Genomic DNA, 19,009 nt, shown 5'->3' on the forward strand with positions numbered 1-19,009 from the left:
AGGTTGTAGAAGTTCTTGCTGAGAGGGGCCGCCTTTACTGAAATACCTTTCTGTTTTTAGAATCAATATAGGTCAAGACATTTGGCTATTTTCTTCCAAAATAAAAATAGAAATGAAATTACACATTCTGATTAATTTTGCAGGACTGTTGGAACAAGCCAGCCTGGTGAAGCAGAACCTAGGTGTTTCATGCTTCTTGAAATAAGGAAGTTAAACCACCGACACAATCCCTTGCCCACTTGAGACTTGTTTAGATGTCTTTTAATTGGAGGTGCACATTGAAGCTGTGGTTCTCCAGGTGAACTATGACAGTGATCCCTAAGAATGGATAAATTAATTCTATAGGTGCTGTTCACACTGAAAGATTAAGGCTGCCAACCCAGTTTTTCTCTCTAATCTCTCTCCTCAAATACTTTAAAACATTTGCATTGGGTAAAAATTGCTATGAAGTGATCTTCAAGAGTGGCTCAATCAGAGTCTTTCTCTCTCTCTCTGTACCCCTCAGCCCCACCCCCCATGGATGTTGAGTTGTTCCAACCCACTTAATTGCATATGCACCCTTGCCAAAGATCCCCTGGGCACATTGGTGTTATTATATTGCTGATTTCTCTGCTTTCCATTGATTCATGAGTCTGTCTATAATAGACACAATCTTGATTTCTGCAGTTGTGTAGTAAGTCTTGGGTAGACTGAATTCTCCCACTTTATCTTTCTTTTTCAAGATTGTTTTAACCATGCTTTCCCCTTGAATCCCTATATACAGTTTGATAATCTTGTCTATATCTACAAAAATGTGCTGTAGGTTTGACAGAAATTTCATTAAACCTGTATATGAATTTGGGGAGCTTTGCATGCTTACTATATTAAGTTTTCTAATGAAAGAACATGGCATGTCTCTCCATTTATTTAGATCTTTGATTTCTTTCGTGAGCATTCTGTGGTTTTCAGTATATAAATCCTCTAGATATTTAATTATTTTATACCTAAGTATTTTTAAATGAGCAATTTTAAATGGCACTGTGGTTTTGATTTTGGTGTCAATGTGTTCATTTCTAGTATAGAAATACATTATTTTTTGGTCTGTATTGATCTTGATTAGCTCAGTTGGAGTTTTCTGAGTAGGTTTCTTAGGATTTTATAAGTAGACAATCAAGCTGTGCAAAAAAAAGAAATTACTTTTTCCTTTTTAATATATATGCTTTTTATTTCCTTTTCTTGACTTTGTGCACTGGCTAGAATTGCCAACTCCATGCTGCATATGAGTAAGAGGGGACATCTTCGATTTGTTCAGGATCTTAGGGGCAAAGTCTTATACCATTAAGTAAAACATTAGCTATAGGATTTTTGTAGATACTCTGTCAAATTGAGGACGTTCCCCTCTCTTACCTTTTTCAGGGTTTTTAATCATGGCTGTGTGTTAGTTCTGTCAAATGCTTTCCTCCTTCAGTGACACGATTGTGTGAGTTTTCTTCTGTAGATGATTAATATAATGGATTATACTGATTGATTTTCAAATATTGAGCCAGATTTACATTCCTATAACAGCCCCCACTTGGTCATGGTATATAATTCTTTTTATGTGTTACTGTGTTCTGTATGTTAATATTTTTTAAGGATTTTTGTATTTATATTGATGAGGTGTATCAGTTTATAAGTTAATTTTTTTATCATCTTTGTTTGGTTTTGCTATCAGGGTAATACAAGCTTCAAAAACATAACTGAGAAGAGTTTCTTCCTCTTATGTTTTTTAGAAGAAGCTGTGTAGAACTGATAATAGTTATTATTAAGAGTCTGTAGAAATTTCTGGTAAGACAATTAAGGCCTGAAAATTTCTTTTCTGGGAATTTAAAAATTATAAATTTAAATTCCTTAAGATTTATAGGACTATTCAAATAATCTATTTCCTATTGGATGAATTGTGCTATTTAATATTTTTTGAGGAACTGATCCATTTCATTTAAAGAGTCAAATTTATATGAGTAAAGTTGTTTGTCATATTTATTTATTACAGGGTCTGTAGTGATAGTTTTGATTTTATTCCTGTTAGTGGTAACTTGTGTCATCTTTGATATTCTCTTTGTCAGTATTAGTAGAGGTTTGTTAATTTTTTTTCACTTGCACAGAATTTTTAATTGAAAGCATTAAAACAACTACTCAATAAACTGAAAATTTTGATAACTTTTATTATCATTTATGAGGCATTCATTGTTTTTGTAGACCTGAAAGAAACTTTGCATAATTATGTTTTCTGTTCTCCATTTTAAAGGAAGATTATGAAGAAGAGACCTAAAATACATGTAAATCTAAAGCCAACTGAGTTAGAAGTGAAATACAAAGAGACAAAATCTATACACAGCTGTGTCATAAGAGCATAGGTGTTTTTAGCTAATATTTTGCGTATGAAAACAATTTAGTTCTCACATGAAACAAAAGCAAGGGTAATAGTAAAGCTGAATCATGAAAACCCCAATCAATTATTTTTATCATGATTCTTAGCTTTTCTTTCCCTTGGTTTCTTGTGTTCTGGGCCTGAGTCTTGAACAGGTAATTGCTTTAAGAGGTGCCATGGATAAATGAGCCATAGTTCAGCAAAAACAAAAAAGCAAACCCAGCCATTATTACATAGGCAATCTACCTGAACTGTTGAGCTGTATACCTGTAGGTATATGCAGAAACTATTGCAGAAAAAAGAAAAAAATCCTAAAACATATGTTTAGCTACCTCTGTGTCTTATAATCCATTTGCATGGGCAGTGAGTTCAGCTGATCCAGCATGACTGGCTGAGAAGGCCATTGGCAGAAGGCAGGTGGTGGGCAGTGGAGCAAAAGCAGCTGGACTCAGGAAATGCAGTAGCAGGTGTCTACTCTTGCACGTGGTATTGTGGGCCTGTAGAGCAGGCAGGTTTGTTAATTTTATTGATTTCTTTCAAAGAATCAATTCCTTGTTTTATTGAGTTTTCTCTGTTGTTTTTCTGTCTTCATTTAATTGATTTCTACTCTTCCCTTCATTTTTTATTTCCTTCTGTTTGATTTGGGTTTATTATTTTTCTCTTCTTTCTCTAGGTACTTAAGGTGAGAATTAAGATTGTTCACTGATGATCTCTCTTTTCTAATGAATGCGTTGCTTTACGGTGTCCTGCGCATTTTGGTATGCTGTGTCGTTGTTTTCATCTACAGTCAGTCCACACAAGCCAGGATTGAACACAATCAGTGTGGTATGCTGTATTGTTGTTTTCATCTACAGTCAGTCCATACAAGGCAGGACTGAACACAACAGTCTGGTACTTGCATTTATCACACAACTAGGGTTTAACCTTTGGTTATCCTAAATTTCAACATCTAGTCCCAAGGCAGAGTACAAGTGAGCCTGCTTTAAAAACAAAGAAAAAACTACCATGGCTAAATTAGGGAACAACCACTCACTTTATAAAAAAAATTGTCATAAGGGACAATTTGGGACAGGTAAGCTGGTTTAAAATCATTAACGACTTCCCAGAAATATTGAGACAGAGAAACAATGATAGAACTTTTGTTATAGTAACATTGGTCACTGAAACTCTGTTCTTTATTTTTTAAAAACTTATTTCTTGCAGTTGTTACATTTGGTTCATTTCTGTTGTTCTATTTTTAAGTACGTTGATCCCTTCCTTTGTTTCTTCATTCTGTGGCTGAACAATGAATTTTTAACTGTGATTATTGTATTTTTCAGTTCCAAAATTTTCCATTTAGTTCTCATCAAGAGCTCTATATTATTTCTTTGCAGAAGCTTTCTATCTTTTCATTATTTTCAAGCATATTTGTAATCACTCATTTTCTTCATGACTGCTTAAAAATCTTTGTCAGATAATTCTAATATCTATCATCTCAATGTTGGCATCTATTACCTTTTTCTTCATTCAGTTTGACATATTCCCGTTTCTGGGTCTGACAAGTGACTTCCTATTAAAACTTCCTATAGAAGTTAAATTTCCAAATAACACAATATTTGGAGTATTCTGTTATGAGTCTCCTAACCTTACTTAAATCCTTTATTTTAGCTTATTTCCTGTGACACTGCTTCAAAGGGGAAGTGAGAGGGTGCCACCTCATTATTTCAAAGTGGGGTTAGAATTAGAATTTCATGTTTCTTACTTAACTTCCACTGATATCCGAGCAGAAAGATCCTTTATTATGGCTGGGTAGGTGGTGAAAGTTCCTAATTCTCAACAAGACCTCCTCTGACACCAGCCCAAAAGATAGGGGCAGGGAACCTCATTATCACCAGGTAGAGTGAAGGTCTAAGCTTCCCACTTAATCCTTGTTGGAATGGATGGGACTTAGGCCATAGGATTTTTGTGTGTGTGTGTGGTATTTGGCTGGAATAGAATCATTATTGTCTAAAAGATTTTTGTCTTTCCAGGCTATTCTTGTCTTGGTCCTTGTCTAGAGAGCTCAGACTTTTGTTGGGGCTTTTATGATCCATGCCTGTTGGCATTACTGTATTGCTGACCTTTTCAGCTACAAGTCTGGGATATATAAGGCTAAAAAAGGAAAACCAAGCAACTCACCATTGTGTCATTCCTTGGGTCCCAAGTTCCTAACCAGTTTGCCATTTTCTCTTTACCTTCCAGAGTTTCCAAGTGTTTGTTTTATATACAGTGGCCAGTATTTTTAGTTGTATTTAGAATAAGGAATAGAGAAAAAAATCACATCTACTCCATTTCCTCAGAAACAAAACCTTGCTATCTGGCTTTAATGATGATACTTTCCCACCATTTATTGCTACCAAAAGTACCCTCTTTCCATACCCCTTTTCTAACTAATTGATTCATCTACTTGAGTCTTTTATACAAAGAAGTTGGAAACAAACTCTAATCAATCCGCTTCATTATAAGAGATAATAAAAAAGAATTTAAAGACTTGTGGCTAAGACTCTTACTTATGGAAATACTGAGGGACCTGCACATGGTCTTAGATAGGATGTTTTTTATGCTTTACTATCAAAGTAGCCTGTCAGATAGTATATTGACATTGTTCACCTCTGACGGTCACTCTAAAAGGACAGAACAAAACATTCTTCAGTACTCAAAATGAATAAGCTCACCTTCACTGTCACAGCATTCTAGGATGGAAGGGTCTTCCCGAATCACTGAAGTCAGAGCATTGACATCTCCATTAGATGCTGCCTGGTATACCATGGTCAGATCAACTTCCTCAGATGAATCACCTTCATGAATCAAATAGACCCACAATGTGTGGAGTGAGTTTGCTGAAAGAATAACAACACCCAAAGCATCACCCACACAAATGATTCATAAAAACTTCTTTGGTAAATCCAGGCAAAAGAATGAATCATAACGATCACATGCACGCTCACCACTTCTGAAGAAAGGTGGTCCCTTGTGGGCCATGTTGTAACACCACCATATATTGGGAAGGAGACTGAGCAATTAGATGGTCAGATCTCATAGATCTGAGATTCTATGATTCTTTCAGGCATTTAGGCTACTTGAAATCAGTAAGTTCCGAAGTAAATGCAACCTTCATGTTGGCTATAGGGTCCTCTTTTTTGACCTGAAATGTGTTACTTTTCCTTTCAATGACTCCGTTTATCCACCTTTGAAAGAGACATTGTGCTCCTTACTCTCTGTCCTACAGATGCATTCTCTATCCATTTCTGCCCTGCTCCTGAGGGCTGCCCCTTGCTGACTGTATTGCCCCTGCCCTTCAACTTGCCCATGGGAGACATTGGCAAAAGAAAGGTGGGGAGGAGAGTGAGATGGGCACTTCTTCCTGCCTTCTCCTAATGCAGTGTGCAGCACCAGTTGCTTCTCTCCCACCTGAGGTTCCTTCTCTCAAGGACCAGCTTTCAATGTGGCCCCTTTAAGGAATGAATATCTTTCTCTCAACCCTGCCTCATCTCTATATATAGTCCCTTCACAAAAGCCCCTTTATTTGAATGATGTAGGGTTTCATGACATAGTGTTTCCAGCTCTGTTGAGTTGTATGCCACTCATGAATTTGGTAGCTACCTGTATTATACCGTTGTACTGCTAAAGGTGACAACAGAACTGAAGACAAGCTCTGCTCACAGGAAGACCCCTAATGAGATCTTGTGCATAGATAATTCCCCCCACAGACAGTCATTGTTCAGGGAAAACATACATGCAAAGAGATTTTTTTAAAGGTTGTTTTTCTACTAGTGTGGACATTATGCCAGAGATACGTATTTAAAATTCTAATTGATTTTTAGACAGTAGTCCAAACCCTATGGCTTGATTTTTCTACCTCAGTATTTCTGGGAAGTCACACATGATATTTTAAACAAGTTGACCTGTCCCAGGAAGAGCTTAATTATTAAAAAATATTCACTGATGACAACAAACTGTTTTGTAAAGTAAATGGTTGTTTCCTAATTTACCGATGGTATGTTGTTGTTGTTGAAGCAGATTTACCTGTACAATGGCCTGAGGGCTGTAAGTGGCAGATGAGGGGTGACAGGGTCAAATGTTACCCCTGTGGTAAGTACAAGGACCCTGGAGCCATATAACTTGGGTTCAAGTCTGGCTTATACTAGCTGGCTGTGTGAATTTGGACCCCCCACTGGGCCTTAGTTTCCTTGTCTTTAAAATGGAGATGATGATGATGTTTATGATAATCATCTACCTCATAAGGTCTCTGTGAAGAATAAATGTATTAATTTTTAAATGTATGTGCTTTTAGAGCAGGGCATACCATGTAGTAAATGCTGTACATACTTTGCTACTACTACTGTTACTCTGTGTGAGCATGTGTGTTTAGAGGAATTAAAAATCTGGGACATTTAGAGAAAAAAGTCTCCCTGATGATTAAAGAATCTAAACTTTGCATCGAACGTTGATTCTCCATTGGGAGCCCTCTTAGGACTTTAGATATTTTATTAAAATTGCTTACTATAAGTAGGGCCCAGACTTAAGGGCAACGATGGGCCTAATATCTGGTGGTGTCATCTCGGAAGGGAGATCCTGGTGGTGGGTTGAGTTACTCTGTGTTTATAACCTGTTCATATCTTATATAACATGTTTATATAACGTATAAATGTATTCATAGCTTGTTATCACTAAGTGCAATAAAATCTATAAAGTGTGGTCTGATCACACTGTTGATAAGTTGAGAGAAACAATGATCCCCACAAACACTTGCCAGAAGGATTCCAATAACTTTGCATTTAATAAGGATAAACATTGGAGAGTATACAGTCTATAAATACCCAGATGAACAAATTAGAGGGTGGTTGAATCTATAATTTTTGTTGTTCAGCATCCTTTCACCATAACCTTATAACTTTAACCTGAATATTTTCTGGGAGACATCCTGTCCACTTTCAACCCATGGTCAATAGAGTGGAGATGATTAAATCCCTTGTCAGTGGTCCTTGGCGGTGGGAGTAGGGGGGGTAAGACATATGATCCAGAATTAAGCCCCTCAGCATTTGCATTATCCTGGTACAGAAATTGGTTCAGGGATATGACCCAATCAGCACAAAAGTGATAATACTCTGGTTGGGATTGCTGGGAGCAATACACTTTCTTTGTTCTATCACCCAGAAAACTGGGAACTACTGGGGGATAGCTTGTGGGTGGAGAGCCTATCTAAGAGTGATGACAACACAAGGAAAAGCACAGAATTGGGCTAAAAGAAATAATTGAGACCTAATGAAATCAACTAAACTCCTGAATTATACCACACTGTAAGCCAGCATCATCTCTACTACATTTACATGTGCAAAAAAGTTCCTTTTCTTGCTTGAGTCAGATTTCATGTGTTTATCTTTTTGATCACTTAATTAGAAAGATTCTAACCAATAAAAGATTTTAGCAGTGGCACATTACAAAAGAACTTAGGCTTTAGCAGCAAAGTTATTCTATAGTAATTAACTGTGTAATAATTAATTAATAGGAATTCTAGCTATATTGATAATAGGCTAGTAATCAGATTGAGGGACGTAATAGGTTTTTTCATTTTTAACTGGTGAGTGTCATGTTGAGTTCTCCTGTCCATAGATTCAGTGGACTAGATGATGATTTGAGAACAGTCAGAGAAAAGTGATTAAATGGGGTGTGAAAAGACTTCATATTTGTTGCATGAGAAGCAGTTGAGGAAATAGATGTGTTCACACCATAGATTATTCTTGTGAAGTCATGATAGTAGCCTTATGGTATCTGGATTATCTATTTTTTAGTTAAAAAATTATGGTAAATATATATGTAATAAAATTTACCACTTCAACAATTTTTATTTTTCTATATTTTTTACATCATTGTTCATTTTTATACAATATTTGCTTCCCCCCATCCCCTCAGGTGTAGTACCCAGAGTTTCCTTCACCAATGCACCCGTGCACCATCACCTCAGTTCCCTGTCCTCCTACTTCCCTCTCTCTGATCACCCTTCCTCCTCCTCCCCTGCAGTATGTCTCTGATTTATAATTGTCCGTTTTTGCTTTGTTGTGTTTTGTACTATTATTATTTTTTTACACTGATGTCTTATTTGGTTCTCCTATCCTGGTATAAGTGAAACCATCCAATATTTTTCTTTTTCTTTCTGGCTTATTTCACTGAGAATAATTCCTTCTAGTTCCATCCCCATTGCTGCAAATGGCATGAGTTTATCTTTTTTGATTGCTGAATAATATTCCATTGTGTATATATATACACACCACATCTTCTTGATCCAGTCATATATTTTGGGGCATTTGGGTTGTTTCCAGGTTTTACCTATTGTAAATAGTGCTGCAATAAACATAGGTATACAGGTGTTCTTTTGAATCAATGTTTTTGTGTCCTTTGGGTAGATCCCTAGGAGTGGAATTGCCGGGTCATATGGTAGCTCCAATTTTAGTAGACTGAGGAACCTCCACACAGCTTTCTGTAGTGGTTGGACCAGTTTGCACTCCCACCAGCAATCTAGGAGAGTTCCTTTTTCATCACATCCTCGCCAACATTTGTTGTTGCTTGTTTTTTTGATATGTGCCACTCTTACTGGTGTAAGGTAGTATCTCAATGTGGTTTTAATTTGCATTTCCCTGATTATAAAGGATGTTGAACATTTTTTCATATGCCTGTTGGCCATTTGCATTTCCTCTTTGGAGAAATATCTTTTAAGTTCTTCTGCCCATTTTTTGACCAGATTGTTTATTTTGTTTTTGTTGAGCCATGTGAGATCTTTGTGTGTCTTTGTGATCAGTCCCTTATCAGTTGACTGGAGTGCAAAGATTTTTTCCCAATCAGTGGGGTGTCTCTTTGTTTTGGTTAATGTTTCTTTCACTGTGCAGAAGCTTTTCAGTTTGATGCAGTCCCAGGTGTTTATCTTTTCCTTGACTTTCTTTGCTTTGGGTGATGAGTCTTTAAAGATGTTATTGCAATGTATGTCTTATAGTGTTTTACCTATATTTCTTCTATATATTTTATGGTATCAGGTCTTACTTCAGTTCTTTTATACATTTTGAGTTTATTTTTGTGCACGGTGAAAGGCAGTGGTCTAGTATCATTTTTTGCATGTCATGGTCCAGTTTTTGCAGCACCATTTATTGAACAAACTGTCTGTGTTCCATTGTATATTCTTTGCTCCTTTGTCAAAGATCAGTTGTCCATATAAGTGTGGTTTTATTTCTGGGCTCTCTATTTGGTTCCATTTGTCTGTGTGTCTGTTTTTGTTCCAATATCAAACTGTTTTAATTATTATGACTTTGCAGTATAGCTTGAAGTTTGGAAATGTGATACCTCCTTTCTCCTGTGTTTTCATCATAGGGCTTTGGCTATTCGTGTTTTTTTTTGTGGTTCCGTATGAATTTCATCAGTATTTTGTTCTATTTCTTTGAAGAATGTCATTGAGATTTTTTTTTATTTATACAAGAACCAGGGTACAAGTCAGACGTGCAGGAGGGTGAGAGAATTCACCAGAGACAGAGCAGGGAGCAGAATAGGCAGACGAACCAAAGACACAGCTGAGGGGAGCAGCAGGTGAGGCAGGAGAGGTCTGCCACACCATGTGCGTTTCTCCCTGTCCAGCCGGGAACTGAACCTGCGCTGCAGAGGCTGTGGACAGATTCACAGTGCGGTGCTCAACCCACTGTGCCACCGGGGAGGACTGTCATTGAGATTTTTATTGGAATAGCATTGAATCTGTATATTGCTATTGGTAGGTTGGACATTTTAATAATGTTAATTCTTGCATTCATGAGCAGGGGATGTCTTTCCATTTATATGTGTATTCTGTTTTTTTTTTAACAGTGTTTTATAATTTTCTTTGTATAGGTCTTTCACCTCTTTTGTTAAGTTTATTCCCAAGTATTTGATTTTTTTTTGTTTCAATTATAAAAGGAATGGTTTTCTTGATTTCTTCTTCTTCAGATTGATTGTTTGTGTATAGGAAGTCTACTCATTTTTGTGTGTTGATTTTGTATCCTGCTACTTTACTGAACTGGTCGATTATTTTGAATAGTTTTTCTGTGGAGTTTTTAGGGTTCTCTATGTATATTATCATATTGTCTGCAAATAGTGATAGTTTTACTTCTTCTTTCCCTATGTGATTCCTTGTATGTCTTTCTCTTGTCTCATTGCCCTGGCTAGGACCTCCAGTATTATATTGAAGAGCAGTCGTGAGAGAGGACATACTTGTCTTGTTCCTGATCTTAAAGGAAAGGCCTCAGCTTTCCACTATTGAGAATAATATTAGCTGTGGGTTTGTTGTATATGGCTTTTATCACTTCAACCATTTTTAAAGGTATAGTTCAGTGTCCTTATGTACATTCACATTGTTGTGCAACCATTACTAAGAATCATCCCCAGAACTCTTTTCCTCTTCCAAAACTCAAACTCTGTACCCATTAAACACTAACTCCTATTCACCTTCCCCCAGCTCCTGAAAATGACCATTCCACATTTTGATTTTATTAATTTGATAATCTAGGAATTTCATATATGCAGAATCAACAATATCTGTGTTTTTGTGATTAACTTATTTCATATAGAATACTGCCCTCAAGGTTCATTTACATTGTAGCATGGTTAGAATTTTCTTCTTTTTTAAGGTTGAATTAATATTCCATTTTATGTATTGCCCCATTTTATCAATCAATTCATCCATCGATGTACACTGGGTTGTTTATACCTTTTTACAACTGTTAATAATGTTGCCATGAACATGGGTATACAAATGTCTCTTTGAGAACCTGCTCTCAATTATTTTGGGAATAAACTTAGTAGAATTTTGAGATCATTTAAAATTTTATTTTTAATTGTTTGAGAACATATTGTTTTCCCCCAGTAAACTGACCTGTTTTATTTTCCCACCACAGTACACAATGTTTCCATTCCCCCCACATCCTCACCAACACTTATTTCATTTATGTTTCATGTGTTGTCTGTTTTAATAATAGCCTAAAGAGTTTAAAGTGATATCTTGTGGCTTTGATTTGCCTTTCCCTACAATTGATAATGCTAAGCATATTTGCATGTGCTCATTGATAATTTTATATCTTCTTTGGAGCAATGTGCATTTGTCATTTTAAATCAGATTATTTTTGTTAAGTTTAGGAGTTCTTCACATATTCTGGATTTTAATATTTTAGTAGATACGTGATTTGCAAATATTTTCTATTCTGTGTGATGTCTTTTCATTCTGTTTATAGTGTGCTTTGATGTACAAAAGTTTTTAAGTTAATGTTGTTCAGTTTATCTATTTTTCCTGTTGCTTTCCATGCTTTTGTCATTATACCCAAGAAATTATTGTTAAGTTCAATGTCATGGAGCTTTCTCCTCATGTTTTCTTATAGTTTAGGCTTATATTTGTATAGTTGAATATAGTTTACAGGTTTTATGTTTGGATTTTTTATCTATTTTGAGTTAATTTTTATATATGGTATTATGGTAAGGTTCTAACTTCATTCTTTTGAATGTGACCATTCAGTTGTTTCAGGACTATTTGTTCATAAGATAATTCTTTCCCATTGAATCGTCTTGTCATCCATTTTGAAAATTAGTTAACCATAGATGTTTGAGACTATTTCTAGATTCTCAGTTCTATCCCATGGATCTAGATATTTGTCTTTATGTCAGTACTACTCTAATTTGACCACTGTATCTTTGTAATAAGTTTTTGAAACCAGGAATTGTTAGACCTCCAAGTTTGTTCTTCTTTTGTTTTGGCCAATTGGGGTCATTAAAGAGCCTACATGAGCTTTAGGATGGATTTTTATATTTTTGCAAAATCATCATTGGGATTTTGATAGGGATTACATTGAATCTGTATATGTCTTTGGGCAGTATTGACATCTAACAATATTGTCATCTAATCCATGTCTTTCATTATGTCCTATCTATTGATGTCTGATTTTTTTTTTAACAATGTTTTGTAGTTTTCATGTATATGTCTTTTGCCTTCCCCATTAAGCTTATTTTTAAGTATTTTATTCTTTTTAATACTATTATAAATAAAATTGCTTTTCAAATAACTTTTAAATGGGAAATTTTATAGTTAAAGTGTTTTGTGAAACTCTAGCAGTTAGATATAGCAGTGGGTGAGGAGGGTATTTTGTTTGTAGAGCACTGTAAAACAAGTTCTTGGTTACTTAAAGGAGGCAGTGAGCTTCCTGAATTGCAGAGGACCAGTCTCAGCTAGTTGGCCACCAGGAAGTGTGTTGTACAAGAAATTCAGACAACTGAAGGACAGGGAAGGGAGGAAGGGAAGATGTGTTAGGCAGAACACAATGTACTTCAAAGTTATTCTAGTCCTGAGATACCATACTTAACCACAGAGTGATTAGGAAATAGGAAATGAAGGAGTTTCCATCCAGATTGTGTAGAAATAGCCAGTTTGAGCTGTGTTTAATGTAAATGATTAAACCTTAAGACTATATAAAGAGAAGAGGGGCGGAGCAACATGGCGGCGAGGAGACGCTGCGAGTAAGATCTCCCATTAAAAAAAGTTAATAGGGAGGAAAAGCGGCAGGTCCCAGAGAGAACTGGGACACGGAAGATAAACGGACGACTCCAGCAAACTGCCCGAAGAAGAAAGTTGCCATAAAAGAGGACGAGAAGGGAGGGAAGCGCAGAACCCTGCTCCCCTCCCCCGCCCACAGAGGCGGCACTCTCCGACCGGCAGAGACGAGGGAAACAACAAACCAAAACGCCCAACAAGAAAAACGGATGCAGCAAGCGGGACTGTGAGTGGAAAGGAACTATTTCAGCCACCACACCCCGTGAACGGGAGCTGAGGCGAACCCTGCAGGATCCACCGCGGAGGTGAGCTCCACGCGCCATTAAAGAGAGCCCCGCCCACCAGGAGGAGACCAGCACCAGCACACAGCCCCGGCCGCCCGGTAAGCTTGCGCGAAAGCGGCGCTCGGATTGCAGCTGCCCAGGTCCCCGCGCCTGCGACCTAGGCTTGCTGGGAGATGGCGGAGGCCCTCCCTGAGTGAGCAGGAACAAGGCGCCCAGGCAGGGGAGCGGGATTCAAAAGGCGCCATTCCCGCGCCACTGATCTGGGCTACAGCCCGCGTCCTGGAACTGAGGGCTTTGGAACTGAGACCCGGGCGGAGGCCCTCCCTGAGTGAGCAGGAACAAGGCGCCCAGGCAGGGGAGCGGGACTCAAAAGGCGCCATTCCCGCGCCACTGATCTGGGCTACAGCCCGCGTCCTGGAACTGAGGGCTTTGGAACTGAGACCCGGGCGGAGGCCCTCCCTGAGTGAGCAGGAACAAGGCGCCAGGGCAGGGGAGCGGGATTCAAAAGGCGCCATTCCCGCGCCACTGATCTGGGCTACAGCCCGCGTCCTGGAACTGAGGGCTTTGGAACTGAGACCCGGGGCACGAAATTAGGGGCGTGGGTTCCCCACGACGGTGGGGCACAAGGCAGACACAGCACCCCAAAGCCGTTGAGGTGTACCCTACCATCCCCGCTCTGCTCCCTGTCCCACGGGGTGGAAAATCAGCTCCCCAAGGGCTCTAGGAGAGATCTCTGGTGCCACCTAGCGACTTGACCCCAGCACAGGCTACTGAAGGAGCTAGTGGCCAGCTGGGGAGTTAGCCCACACCGGGCCCCTTCTGAACAAGTAGTCTGAGCCCACAGGGAGAGCGAGCACCCACAGCCGGGGCAGACCAGGCGCGCAGAAGAGTGTGCCTGAGACCAGAAGCGCAGGGAGTGTGTCCCACATCACCATTTTAGAACAGGGACATTTCTTCAGTAAAGACTACCTGCAGAAAGCTTCCTCAGGAGCCAGAGGTGAGCGGGGAAGTTCGCCCACGCCAGACCCCCTCTGGCCTGCAGTCCAAGCCCAGAGGGGAGCAGGAACCCACCGCCGGGGCAGACCAGGCGCACAGGGGAGTGTGTCCCCACATCGGCATTTTAGAACAGGGACCTTTCTCCAGTAAAGGCTGCTTGAAACTGACAGATGACTCCTGGAAGAACCAGAGGGGAACAGAGAAGCCCACCCAAGATGCCGGCAAGTCCCAACAACACAGTGTCCCAACGCATACGGCAAATTAGAAAACAGACAGTAGGGAGGAGAAGAACCACACGCAACCTAGCAACTCTCCAGAGAAAAAGCACACCACAAAAAGAAAGCCAGCCCCCAGATTGCAACGACAATAACTTGGAAGAATTTCTGAGCCTTCCAGAAAGAGAATTTAAAATTGCCGTGATTAAAAAACTGACAGAAGTCATAAAGGAAAACAATGATAAGGGAAAAATAATCAATGATCAGAAGAATGCAATTGAGTCCCTAGAGAGGGAAAACAATGGTCAGAAGAAAGAAATTGAGTCCCTAAAGAGGGAAGTAAAAGAAATGCAGGAGATCAAAGAATTAATGGAAGAACTAAAGAATTCTGGGAAAAGCAATGAAAGCAGAATAGATGAAATGGAAGAACGAATAAGTAATCTTGAAGACACAGAAATAAAAAGAACCAAAACAGAAAAGGAAAGAGAAGTACGAAGGAAAAAGAATGAAGAAAGACTTCGGGAACTATCTGACTCCATGAGGAAAGGAAATATAAGAGTTATAGGAATACCAGAAGGAGAGGAGAGAGATGTAGGAACAGAGAAAATATTCAAAGAGATAATTGAAGAGAACTTCCCAAATGTGAAGAAGGAGCTGAAAATTGATATACAAGAAGCAAGAAGAACACCAAACTTCCACGACGAAAGGAAAAATACAGCAAGACACATAATAGTAAAGCTCCCAAGAATCCAGGACAAGGAAAAAATAATGAAGCTGGCAAGAGGGAAGAAACAGATAACATTCAAAGGAAAACCAATCAGGCTGACATCAGACTTCTCCGAAGAAACACTACGGGCAAGGAGAGAGTGGAGGGACATAGTCAACAGACTCCAAGAAAACAGATGCCAACCAAGAATACTCTATCCCGCAAAGCTCTCCTTCCTCTTTGAAGAAAGAATATGGACCTTCCCAGACAAACAGAAACTCCGGAATTTCATTGCAACTAAACCCCCACTCCAAAAAATACTACAAGGAGTCCTAAAGCCAGAACCTCAGAGCGACGAATAACAATGAAAGAAGGCCAAAAAAAAAAAAAAAAGTTATTAAAAGAATAAATAAATAAAATCAAAGGAAAGACAAACACAATGGCAAATACAGATGTTAACATATCAATATTAACTCTAAATGTAAATGGACTAAACTCTTCAATAAAAAGACACAGAGTTGCAGCCTGGATTAAGAAACAAAACCCAACCTTTTGCTGTCTCCAGGAAACACATTTAGCTACAAAAGATAAAAATAGGCTCAAAGTTAAAGGATGGAAAACAATCCTACAAGCAAATGGACCAAAAAAGAAAGCAGGAACAGCTATACTTATATCAGATAAAACAGATTTCAAACTCAAAAAGATAAAAAGAGACCCCAGTGGTCACTACATTATGATCAAGGGGACAATACTTCAAGAAGAAATAACACTCATTAACATATACTCACCAAACGAAGGAGCACCAAAATATATCAGACAACTGTTGTCCTCTCTGAAAACAGACATCAGAGAAAACACATACGTAGTGGGAGACTTCAACACACCACTATCAACAATGGATAGATCAACAAGACAAAAAATAAGTAAAGAAACCAAAGCTCTAAATAAAGACCTAGAGCAATTGGGCTTAATAGACATCTATAGAACACTAAACCCCAAAAAAACGGAGTACACATTTTTCTCAAGCGCACACGGATCATTCTCCAGGATCGATCACATACTGGGGCACAAGACAAACATCAACAGATACACCAAGATTGAAATCATATCAACCATCTTTTCTGACCATGAAGGCATCAAACTAGAAATAAACCATAAAAAGAAGGCAAGGAACTTTCCTACCTCATGGAGATTAAAAACCACACTACTGGAAGACCATTGGACTAAGGAGGAGATCAAAGAAGAAATTAAAAAATTTTTTGAATTGAACGACAAGGAGGACACCAATATCTTAAATGTATGGGATGCAGCAAAAGCAGTAATAAGAGGAAAATATATAGCAATAGAAGCTCACATCAAGAAACAAGAAAGAACGCAAAGAAACAACCTAATCTCGAAGCTCAAAGATCTAGAAAAAGAACAACAAAAAAACCCCAAAACCAGTAGAAGAAAAGAAATAATAAAAACCAAAGCAGAAATAAATGAAATTGAAACTAAAAAAACAATCCAAAAGATCAATGAAACCAAGAGCTGGTTCTTTGAAAAAATCAATAAAATAGACAAACCCCTAGCCAGGCTCACAAAGGAAAAAAGGGAGAAAGCACAAATAAACAGGATCATCAATGAAAGGAGAAATCACAACGGACACAGCAGATATCAAAAGAATAATCAGTAACTACTATGAACAGTTATATGGAAACAAGTTTAACAATCTAGAGGAGATGGACAAATTCCTACAACTCTACAATCACCCAAAGCTAGATAAAGAAGAAATAGAACACCTAAACAGACCAATTACAATTAGCGAAATTGAAATGGTAATCAAAAACCTCCCCAAAAACAAAAGCCCAGGACCTGATGGATTTACAAATGAATTCTACCAAACATTCAGAGACGAATTAGTGCCTATCCTTCACAAACTCTTCCAAAAAATTGAGAAGGAAGGGACAATACCAAACACGTTCTATGAAGCCAACATTACACTAATACCAAAACCAAACAAGGACAACACAAAAAAGGAAAACTACAGGCCAATCTCCCTAATGAACACTGATGCAAAAATCCTGAATAAAATTTTAGCTATCAGAATCCAACAATGTATCCATAAGATAATTCACCACGACCAAGTTGGATTCATTCCAGGGGCACAAGGATGGTTTAACATCTGAAAATCAATCAACGTTATCCAACACATCAACAAAAAGAAATATAAAAACCATATGATAATATCAATAGATGCTGAGAAAGCTTTCGACAAAGTGCAACACCCATTCATGATAAAAGCCCTTGAAATTCTTGGGATACAAGGAACATACCTCAACATCATAAAGGCCATCTATGACAAGCCAACAGCCAGTATCATTCTCAATGGTGAAAAGCTGAAAGCAATTCCATTAAGATCTGGAACAAGACAAGGATGTCCACTCTCACCATTGCTTTTCAATATAATACTGGAAGTCCTAGCCAGGGCAATAAGACAAGAGAAAGACATCCAAGGAATCCAAATAGGAAAAGAAGAAGTCAAACTATCACTATTTGCAGACGATATGATATTATACATAGAGAACCCCAAAAACTCCACAGAAAAGCTAATTCAACTCATCAATCAGTTCAGTAAAGTGGCAGGATACAAAATCAACACGCAAAAGTCAGTAGCCTTCCTATACACAAACAATAAATCTGAAGAAGAAGAAATCAAAAAGACCATCCCTTTTGTTATTGAAACAAAAAAAATCAAATATTTGGGAATAAATCTAACAAAAGAGGTAAAGGACCTATACAAAGAAAACTATAAAACACTGTTAAAAGAAATAGAAGAAGACACAAAGAAATGGAGAGACATCCCCTGCTCATGGATTGGAAGAATAAACATTATTAAAATGGCCATCCTTCCAAAAGCAATATACAGATTCAATGCTATTCCAATCAAAATTTCAATGTCATTCTTCAAAGAAATAGAACAATTATTGATGAAATTCATATGGAATCACAAAAAACCCCGAATAGCCAAAGCTCTCCTGAAAAAAAAAGAAGGGAATGGAGGCATCAGACTCCCAGACTTCAAACTATACTACAAAGCCATAATCATCAAAACCGCATGGTATTGGAACAAGAACAGACATACAGACCAATGGAATCGAATAGAAAATCCAGAAATAAACCCACAGGTTTATGGTCAACTAATCTTTGACAAAGGAGCAAAGACTATGCATTGGAGCAAAGAAAGTTTGTTCAATAAATGGTGCTGGGAAAACTGGGTCGCTACATGCAAAAGAATGAAGCTTGACCACCACCTCACACCATACACAAAAATCAACTCAAAATGGATTAAAGAACTAGACATAAGACCTGAAACCATAAAATATATAGAAGGAAATATAGGCGAAACACTACGTGATTTGCACATCAAAGACATCTTTACAGACACATCACCCAAAGCAGTGATAGTGAAGGCAAAGATAAACAGCTGGGACTATATCAAATTAAAGAGCTTTTGCACAGCAAAAGAGACAATAACAAAAACAAAGAGAAACCCCACCAACTGGGAGAACATTTTTGCACCCAACACTAATGATAAAGGACTGATCACAAAAATCTGCAAAGAGCTGATGAGTCTCAACAACAACAAAGAAAATAATCCAGTCAAAAAATGGGCAGAAGAGCTTAAAAGAAACTTCTCTGAAGAGGAAATGCAAATGGCCAACAGGCATATGAAAAAATGTTCAACATCACTTGTCATCAGGGAAATGCAAATCAAAACTACCATGAGATACCATCTTACACCAGTGAGAATGGCACATATTAAAAAAACTAGCAACAACAAATGTTGGCGAGGGTGTGGAGAAAAAGGAA

The 19,009-nt window shown here is 38.1% G+C and overlaps 1 protein-coding gene across 1 annotated transcript in view; it reads right to left on the bottom strand.

The window, feature by feature from the left end:
* Window positions 1–19,009, bottom strand: part of ANKRD55 (ankyrin repeat domain 55) — a gene marked incomplete at both ends in the record, with an annotated part of 90,185 nt that overhangs the window by 58,751 nt on the left and 12,425 nt on the right. The window contains one exon of the mRNA XM_084234165.1: window positions 5,083–5,205. Coding sequence (XP_084090291.1) covers window positions 5,083–5,205 — 123 coding nt within the window. The remainder of the gene's footprint in view (window positions 1–5,082; window positions 5,206–19,009) is intronic.

The sequence above is a fragment of the Talpa europaea genome (assembly GCF_964194135.1).
Source record: "Talpa europaea genome assembly, chromosome: 5".
NCBI classification, from domain to species: Eukaryota; Metazoa; Chordata; class Mammalia; order Eulipotyphla; family Talpidae; genus Talpa; species Talpa europaea.